General features: G+C 45.4%; 1 protein-coding gene across 1 annotated transcript in view; it reads right to left on the reverse strand.

Annotated features, from left to right (window-relative positions):
• Nucleotides 1-10,000, reverse strand: part of LOC137626929 (neuroligin-4, Y-linked-like) — a 24,058-nt gene that overhangs the window by 9,154 nt on the left and 4,904 nt on the right. The window contains exon 2 of the mRNA XM_068357913.1: nucleotides 9,184-9,330. Within this exon, the coding sequence (XP_068214014.1) occupies nucleotides 9,184-9,330 (147 nt within the window). The remainder of the gene's footprint in view (nucleotides 1-9,183; nucleotides 9,331-10,000) is intronic.

Raw genomic sequence — 10,000 nt, forward strand, 5'->3', positions numbered from 1 at the left:
CGATTCGTATGCGTGCCTGGCGCCAATCCTGGCGCCATCTGTATTCTTTTTTGCGTAGCTTAACAACTCGGTGTTTTTTCCTGTTTTTCTCGCAAATCTTGGATTTATTCGACTTTTCATGGCTTCTCCGTCTTCGTCGGCCTCTGATAAGTTGAGTATAGTGTCTTTTATGTATAAATGTAGGCTCTTGGTAAAATTTTGAGTGATTAATAGGATTAATCTTTGATACAAGAGCCGTAGCCTACCAGAGGCGTCTTGGACGCTGTCGCTCGCTAGGTATAAATTAGTTAGTCAGAGCGACATTCCTGGTTGTTTTGCTTTAATAAATTTTAGCTATTTAGCATTACATAGGATTTCCTTTCGTGCTTAGTATTATTTGGCGAAGTATTCGCCATTCTGGCCTACGCTAGGCCATGTAGCCTAGTCGTTTGGTCCTAGTACTTCATGCATGATTTTGGTTTTTCCGAGTGTAATTAAAATTCTATTGAAGATTTAGGCTATATTTTATACATTTCAGACTGTGTGGAATATTTCCAAGATAGTATACGAGTGAGTTTCGGTGAATTAGGTAATCGATTCTCTTGGTGCCTAGGCTAGTTGCTTATGGAGCCTTAGTATACTTTATCATACTCCCCGGTTGCTTTCTTTTCTTCGGAGAAGGTATGCAATCCCTTTCCCTCTGTTTAAGCCTTGGGCTTATCCCTAAGTGGTTTTTTTCCGAATTTATTTTCGATAAAATTATACTAGGGTGTTACTGTACCTTCCTGTTCCTGTAGTTATGGTTCAAGAGGGACAGAACAACAGAGTTTTTAGTCTGAGTCTGTGTTGTCTGGCTTGGGGCTGAGTCCCCCTCGCTGACCTAACACATACAAAGGGAGCTTAGCTCCCTTAGGTCACTACCGAAGGTTTCTGTGGATATGATTCCTTCTTTTGTGATCTACCAGACTAGTCCTGTTGCTGTTCTCGGGGGAGGATAAGTTCTTCCCTTGGGAGTAGCAACGCCTTCCTTGCTTTGGTGCTCTGGAAGCTGGCAAGTATTGCTGGCCTTTCCCCTTAGATCTCCCTTAGGCTAAGATAAGTTTCTTGGCTGCGGGTGATCTGTCACTAAAGCAAGGTTGGCAGGACCCTCTTGTCCCTTCCCCCTCTTTCTTCTACTGTACTGTACGTCGTTCTACATCTGGACCTAGTATAGGTTAGGATGTGGAATTTGATTCAGCCCCTTGCCGGCCGGCAGAGCTGGCCGGCAGTGATCTTACTGTACTGTACGTCGTTCTACTTCTGGACCTAGTATAGGTTAGGATGTGGAATTGACTCAGCCCCTTGCCGGCCGGCAGAGCTGCTGGCCGGCAAGGGTCTTATGTTTTCGAGTGCTGCCCGGACCTCTCTTGGTCCCTCATCCATGCCTGCCGGCAGAGCTGGACGGCATTGGTCAAGGAAGCCTGAATTAGTTTCTCCCCTTCCTTATATACACTCTTTCGGTTGCCGGGCTTGGAGGTTGTGCACTCTCTTATCCCGGCATCCATTCTATTTTTTTTCTAGTGCTGTACCTGTCCCGGCTGCCGGCCTATGAGGCCGGCAGCCGGGCAGGTGTAGTCCTCTGGTTCTTTTGCTGCCGGCTGGCATCGGTCTTGTACCTTTGCCGGCCGGCTTATGTCAGGCCTTGTCTGCCGGTCACCAAGAGTGTGGCCGGCAGCTGGGTACTACCTTGTGTAGTTGCTGGCCGGCAGCCATTGCCGGCCAACACTGGCTGTTACCGGCCGGCAGTTGCTGCCGACCGGCACAGGCATTTGAACCAGAGTGCTGCCGCCCTATAGCTGTTAAGTAGTATACTTTAAAGCTAGTTGTGTGCCGGCCGGCAAAGGCAGGCCGGCACACATCTCCCTATACTGTACTAGTATTCTTCTGTATAGCATATACAGTAAGAAGAAAACTATAGTAAGGGTTTTGGTACAGCACTGTATCTTCTAACACTATTGTGTTTTCTTGCACATCCCTTTGCTGTTGCCCTCAGATAGGAAGCTGAGTTCTTCCCTGTCTATTATCCAGGATTTTAAAATCATTGCTTAGGTGTGAGCTCCACCTGTTTCCTCTGGAAACCTTGCATTGGTTACTCTAGAAGAGATAAACCATTTTGATTTTATTATTTGGAAGGCTGCAACAATATGTTGTGAGGGAAACACAAGTGTGTGTCTTTCCTTTCTGAATTGTTATGCTATACTATGCATATCAAGTGATACATAGTTCACTTGATACTCATGGAAATTTCTTCTCTTTACAGAAGGACACTCCGAAGTGGGGAAGTGCTTTCTGCAATGTCAGCAGCAAGAACCTCTGCGGACATGAGATTTGTAGGAGACACGCAGCATACGCTGTCTCCAAGGATGATCTCCGGTATTGGGACCCTCAGGTATGTACTGTGTGCACGAACCTGATTACTGAGACCTTTAAATAGCTAGGGAGAAGCTTCGTACCTGGGTAAGGGGCTTCCAAAAGAACACTTCTGGCCCTTATCTTCCAAGTGAGAAGATGAGGGCGTATCTTTTCCCTAAGGCATCAGCTGATGCAGTAATTCCCCAGCCTCAAGAGGAGATCTCCTAAGTTCTGATCCAGGTGGATGCTGAAGTCGCGGTCGCGATGCAAGACATCCAGTTAGATGACAGGATGTCTGATGTGGACGGGTGTCAGGAGGAAGACCTCCTGGCAGAAGCCCAGGATGAAGTTCAAGCCCCAGACGTTGTAGAGGTAGACGTCGACGAGGTGTCGGCTACTCCGGTTCAGATTCCGGAGCCTATTCCCTCTACATCGGCCGGTCTCCCAGTAGAGCAGGGACATGCCCTCTCTTCTATTGTTGGAATGATCCAACAAATGCAGAAGGAGAATCAGGAGAAGGCGGCTGCAATGGAACTGCGAATGCAGTGCCTTGCAGAATCACATGGGCCCCAGAAAAAGCTCAATGTGAAAGACCTTCCCTTGTGCTCAGATGCTAACCCATGGAGGTATGCTGAGCACATGCCGATGACGACTGGAAAGATCGTCATCTCGGATAAGCTGGGCTCAGTTCCCCTGGAGGAGGTGGAATTCTGGCCCAGCAAGGCATCATATCCGGACTGTTATGTCCGGCTGAGGAAGGAACCAGCTTCAAAGGAGGAGACAGAGCCGAAGGAGGTCATAGTGATGGACCATGCTAAGGCTCAAGCTCTACTTTCATCCTCGATGAAAGAGAGGGGCTTCTCTAACTCAAAGGTAGCCGCATTGAATAGGAAGCTCCCTTCCTTTGTGTCCTCGCCTACTAGAGCCTTCACCTTTTTACATAAAGGGTTTCTGGCTGTACTAAAAGCAGTCGAGGCCTGCAAGTCTTGCCCCTCCCTAGAGGAGTGTAAACCCTTGTCGCTGGCCCTGCCTATAGACCACAAAGACTGGAAGGACGTCCATCTTACGTTTTCAAGTGGAAAGTGGGAGGCTGATATTGCCGGACGTCAGTTCGGCAAGGACCTCCCTAAGCTGTCTGACTTTCTTTTGCGAAGTGAGTTCGATACAAAAGAAAGACTGACTGCCTTAATGTCTCTTCAGACTACTCTCGAGACGATGGCAAGTGACCCCAAGGTCCATGAAATGTTCATGGTAGTGGCCAAGTCTCATCTGGCCACAGTGACGAAGGACCTTTATGGCTTCGTCAAGGCAAGGAGAGCTTGTAGGGAGTTCGTGTTTACCTCGGCTACGGTGAGGCACGAGCCAAAGAAACTAATCTCCTCCAACATTTGGGGAAAAGACCTTTTCCCTACCGACTTGGTCAAAGAAGTTGTTGATAAGGCCGCCTTGGAAAATAGAAACCTTCTCCAGAAGTGGGGCCTGGCTATCAAAAGAAAGTCTTCCCCGGATGAGGGTCCTCAACCAAAGAGGAAGACTATGAGGACTAGGCTACCGTCTCGGCCAGCCAAGCCTCTTGGACAGCAACAGCAACTGCAATTGCCATTGCCCCCAGTGCCCCAGATCGTGGCACAAACCCCGACCACTTTTCAGTGGGTACCCCAGGCCGTGTCGACACAGTCCACGGCATTCACCCCAGCGTTCGAAGGGCAGTCTACTTCCTTTCGAGCAAAGCCTAGAGGAGCAGCCAGAGGCTCGTCTAGACGCCCCTCAAGGAGAAGGGGATTCAGGGGTGATCGTGGTCAGGAAGGCAAGACCTCATGACGGCAGTCCAAGTGAGGTGATACCGGTAGGAGGGAGACTTCTGAAATTTCGGGATCGGTGGACCTTCGATCCCTGGGCCCACAGCCTACTCAAGAATGGACTGGGCGGGAGCTGGTACAGCACTCCACCCCCGTGCCTTCGGTTTTTCCAACACTCCACCCCCGTTATGGAGGAGTACGTTCAAGAACTGTTGGATAAAAAAGGTGATCCGAAGGGTGAAGCCCATCAATTTCTAAGGGAGGCTGTTTTGTGTTCCCAAGAAAGACTCGGAAAAGCTCAGAGTCATTCTGAACTTGTCGCCACTCAACAAGTTCATAGTGAATTGCAAATTCAAAATGCTAACACTGCAACACATAAGGACCTTACTGCCCAAGAGGGCATATTCCGTCTCTATAGACTTGTCAGACGCCTATTGGCACATTCCAATTAGCCATCGACTCTCCCCCTACCTAGGATTCAGGTTACAACGAAGACTATACGCCTTCGGAGCCATGCCATTCGGGCTAAACATAGCCCCAAGGATTTTTACGAAGCTTGCGAGCGTAGCTCTCAAACAATTACGCCTAAAGGGAATTCAGGTAGTAGCCTACTTGGACGACTGGTTGGTGTGGGCAGCATCCGAGACAGAATGCTTGCGAGCTTCCAGTCAAGTGATCCAGTTCCTAGAGTACCTAGGCTTCAAGATCAACAGAAAAAGTCTCGACTTTCTCCATCTCAAAAGTTCCAGTGGCTGGGAATCCACTGGGACCTTTTGTCACACCTTTTCTCCACCCCGGCAAAGAAAAGGAAGGAGATAGCGGGTTCTGTCAAGAGACTTCAAGATTCCGAAAGGATATCAAGACACGAGCAGGAGAGAGTACTGCGCTCTCTCCAGTTTGCTTCGGTGACAGACCCAGTGCTAAGAGCACAGCTAAAGGATGCAATCGGAGTTTGGAGAAGTTATGCATCAAACGCGTGAAGAGATCTGAGAAGACCAGCCGCTTCGGCAAAGTACTCTTCTCAGGCCTTGGTCCCAAGCCAGACATCTAAAGAAGTCGGTTCTTCTTCAGCCACCTCCCCCGTCGGTGACGATTTACTCAGACGCCTCGAAGGAGGGATGGGGAGGTCACTCTCATCGGAAAAAAGTCCAGGGGACTTGGTCCAAGCTATTCAAGACCTTTCACATAAAACTTTCTAGAAGCTAGGGCAGTGCTCCTTACCTTAAAGAAAGTCTCCCCGCGTCACTCGATCCACATAAGGTTGGTGATAGACAGCGAGGTAGTTGTGAGATACTTGAATCGACAAGGATCGAGGTCACCACCTCTCAACCAGGTGATGTTGGCCGTCTTCCGATTGGCGGAAAAGAAGAAGTGGTACCTGTCGGCAGTTTACCTTCAAGGAGTCCGCAATGTGACAGCGGACGCTCTATCCAGGTTCACACTGATAGAGTCGGAATGGTCCTTAGACGCAGGATCATTCTCCTTCATTCTGAGTCAGTCCCAGAACTGCAGATAGACCTCTTTGCGACGAAAGACAACAAGAAGTTGCCCCTCTACGTGCCCCGTACGAGGACCCCTTAGCGGAAGCAGTGGACGCGATGTCCCTCGACTGGAACAGATGGTCCAAGATTTATCTGTTCCCTCCTCACAACCTTCTGTTGAGGGTCCTCAACAAACTGAGATCCTTCAAAGGGTAGCGGCAATAGTGGCCCACAAGTGGCCGAACAGCGTGTGGTTCCTCCTGGCATTGGAACTGTAGCTGAAGTTTGTACCACTACCAGATCCAGTTCTGACCCAGCGAGTCCAGAAGTCAACTGTCTGCGCTTCATTACAGAAAACCCGGACCCTGCAGCTCATGATTTTCTCTCCCTAGCGGTGAGAAAGCGTTTCGGGATTTCGAAAGCCAGTATAGACTTCCTTGAGGAATATAAGTGCAAAAAGCCTGTGCTAGGCTCAGACCTTCAGCACCTCTAAAGACCATGAAATGGGCTTTGGAGGTGCTGAACTTTAGACAAAGTTCTTCATTTCGCTTCTCTGTTGAGCAATGAAGAGTGTGCGTTAAAGGATTTGACACAAAAAGTTATTTTCTTATTTTGCACTCGCGTCCGGGGCCAGGGTTAGTGAGATTTTAGCCTCTCGAGAGAGGCAGGTCGTGTTCAGTTCCTGGATGGGGGAGAACTGAACCTGTTTCCGGATCATACGTTTCTCGCCAAGAATGAGTTACCCACCAACAGGTGGGGTCCCTGGAGAATCTCCCCTCTGAAAGAAGATGCATCTCTATGTCCAGTAGAATGCCTAAAGGTCTATCTTCATAGAACTTCAGACTTCAAGGGTGGTCAACTATTCAGGGGAGAAACATCAGGCTCAAATTTATCTCTGAATCAACTCAGAGCGAAAATCACATATTTTATTCGCAGAGCGGATCCTGACAATACACCCGCAGGTCACGATCCGAGGAAAGTTGCCTCATCCTTAAATTTTTTTAATTGTATGGATTTTGAACATCTACGTTCATACACTGGCTGGATGTCTTCCAGAGTGTTCTTTCGCCACTATGCGAAGCAAGTAGAGGAACTAAAAGAGATCTGTGGTAGCAGTGGGTCGCGGTGTTAACCCTACTGTTTAACTCTGCGAGGAACAGTGGTCTTAATTGGGACGATTAATTCCAGGGTGAGTGTGTAGTTACATACTGTACTACAAACTAAGTGAGGGCACTGTGTTGCCCATCCAGACTGTTCCATTTCCGAAGGTGAACCTAGCATAAGTGCAGACATGTGTGCCGAGCGTTTCTAACGCTAATGTCATTGATTTGTAATACAGGCTTTTATGACTTTGATACCTCGGTATCTTAAAAGTGGCATCTAATGTTTTTTCTTTCAGACAAACAAGCTCTGTTTACTATCATACTTATGCTTAAAGTTTTGGGTTATCCTCTTCTTATGTATATATATATATATATATATATATATATATATATATATATATATATATATATATATATATAATTGTGGTTAACCTGTCTATTTATTGCCTGTCAATAATCTGGTTCTTGAGAACCTTGCGTCTCCTTCACCTGTGTCAATTTATTGGTATAATTGAGCATTCATTCTATGTACCTTATCTGGGATAATTCTAATAGAATTGTTCCTTTATGCAAGCTATGTTGCATTGGTTTTCCTCCTATGCGGATATAAAACCTTTGTCCAATACAAGTATTGTGCGGAGAACTGGTCGATATTTCATATTGACGCAGTGGTTCTTTACAAACTATGCTTTACTTAATATAGGGCGAGACCACTATATTAGCTTGCCTGGTATTCATGCATAGGTATATGTACTCTTCGAGACTTTTCCAGAGTCTAGTAGGACTCTTCCCTGTAGGGGGCAGGAAGCTCTAACATAGTTTATAGTTAGTTGAAAAGATGTATAACGGTAACATCTTAGGTCTCTAGGTCTAGTTGACCGGAAAAAATTACCTCCGGGGAGTACGGCACGTTCTGAAAATCCACAGATACAGTAATGCTCTGGTACACTTCCATCAGGACGACATGGCTTGAGCCCAAAAAACGGATTTTGAGCGAAGCGAAAAATCTATTTTTGGGTGAGATGGCCATGTCGTCCTGATGGACCCGCCCTTGCCTTTCTAAGAAAGGGCTGTAGGACCCCTCCCTACATACAGTATCTGTAGCACTTCGTGTATGCTACAAGAAATACAGATGGCGCCAGGATTGGCGCCAGGCACGCATACGAATCGGAGGATAGGGAAGCCTTGGGAGCGGCTCCCCTTTTTCTTTCCCGAATTCGTATCTCGCCAATCACCTCCTACGAGACGAAATCTCTGTCCAGGATGTAGATTGCCATGTGGCGTGTCTAGAATACGTCCTCTGATATGTCGCGATATCCCTTTCACGAGGGATACTCGCTCCAGGAGTTAGAATTCTGGTACCTTAAGGTAAATTCTCTGGGAATATCGCCGTAGTTGTAATATACCCTAGGAAGCTACCCTATAGGAACTTCCATCAGGACGACATGGCCATCTCACCCAAAAATTGATTTTTCGCTTCGCTCAAAATCCGTTATATATATGCTATCTTAATTCTTTGGCAATTAATATTACAAATCAAACAATTATATTCCTAATAACAGCTACTAATTGGTCTATTTGATGGAACACCAGGAGAAACTCTTTGCCCTAACAACCTTAGAATATGTGTATTTCCACGATCGTATATTTCAACATGAAGGTAACATGTCAATTTCTAGTAACATGCTAAAACTTTAATCTACATTTTAATGAAAATATTCTGAACTTCAGCATCCAGTTGCAGTCCTAAAAAAAAAAAATTTTTTTTCGAAAACTAAAGCCAAAATCATAACTTTGGTGTTAACATTTTTTCTTCTTCTCTGTCTTCCTTTGTAAAGGTTACGAGACTGATTTATCCCTGTGTGTTTTCCAATGGTCGATTCGCTGCCTGTGTCTCTCTTTCCAGGAAACATGAAGAAGTTTATCAATGGGACTTTACCATATCCCTGTCCTCATCTTGCTGCTGCCACAGATTCCTTTAGAGTCCACAGGATTAAAAGGATATTTTTTATGTGTATTCCATTTTGAACATTTATCTCAGGAAAAATATTTCATAACCAAAGATTATTGCTCCATATAATATATATGAAATTCCAGTATGTATAATGCAATAGTATCGTAGAGGAAGAATCCTTTTTTTAAATTTATAAATACATGCAAGATGTATGAGATTGAAATATAATTTTCTTAGAGGAGGAGTCTTTGAATAATAGGATTCCAGGGGAAGTGAATATATATTTCCTCCAAAATGGACACTTAAAAAAATATACAACCTAAATGGCCAAGAATATACATGATTACTTAACAAAGAATATACAATAACATTACTTACCAAGAATATATAACCTAAATTATCAAGAATATCCAAGTACCTTACTTACCAAGAAAATACAACCTTACTCAGAAAGAATTTAGAGGAACCTCCCTTACCCAGAATTCCGAGACGATAGTTGAGAGTGACCATAATGACCTTGCCCAGAGCTGCCAGAACTGATCCGTCGTAGAGACTTGAAGATCCCCACTCAAACGACTCTCCGTGGATGAAGACGACCACTGGGTAGGCCATCAGAGCTGCATCTGCAAGCAAGGAAGTAGGCTAGTTAGGAGCGGTACTCGGATCTAGCAATTGGGGTTCTAGAGCTACATAACTCTAAAAGATGATTTTAGCAGGCTGAATCTGCGAATACTTGGGAGTAAGGTCATCTTACTAACATATGTTGAGAGAGATATAGATATTGACTAGTACAGAAGCATGATATATCTACAGACTGAGAGAGAGAGAGAGAGAGAGAGAGAGAGAGAGAGAGAGAGAGAGAGAGAGAGAGAGAGAGAGAGAGAGAGAGAGAGAGAGAATAAAAACGTATATAAACTTCATAACTAAATTAATGTTTCATGGAGAATGAAAGCGGTAGGAAAGCAGCCTCTTAAACAAGAGTAGAAAAATGAAGTCAGTTCCTACAGCAAAACATTTCGTCTATAATCAAACAAGAAACAGAAGGATTTTAATGTTGCATACAGTTAGGCTCTTCAGGGAACGTTCTTGTGAGAGAGAGAGAGAGAGAGAGAGAGAGAGAGAGAGAGAGAGAGAGAGAGAGAGAGAGAGAGAGAGAGAAGAATAGCTGTCGGTATTTTCACTATACCTATCTATCTCTCTATACATGTCCTTCCATTTCAGTCTGCACACTGTCTTTTTATAATAGTATTTACCCGCAAATTTTCTTACCTTGTTATTATATCGTCTTCTCTT

Source organism: Palaemon carinicauda, chromosome 34 (genome assembly GCF_036898095.1).
Source record: "Palaemon carinicauda isolate YSFRI2023 chromosome 34, ASM3689809v2, whole genome shotgun sequence".
Taxonomy (NCBI): domain Eukaryota; kingdom Metazoa; phylum Arthropoda; class Malacostraca; order Decapoda; family Palaemonidae; genus Palaemon; species Palaemon carinicauda.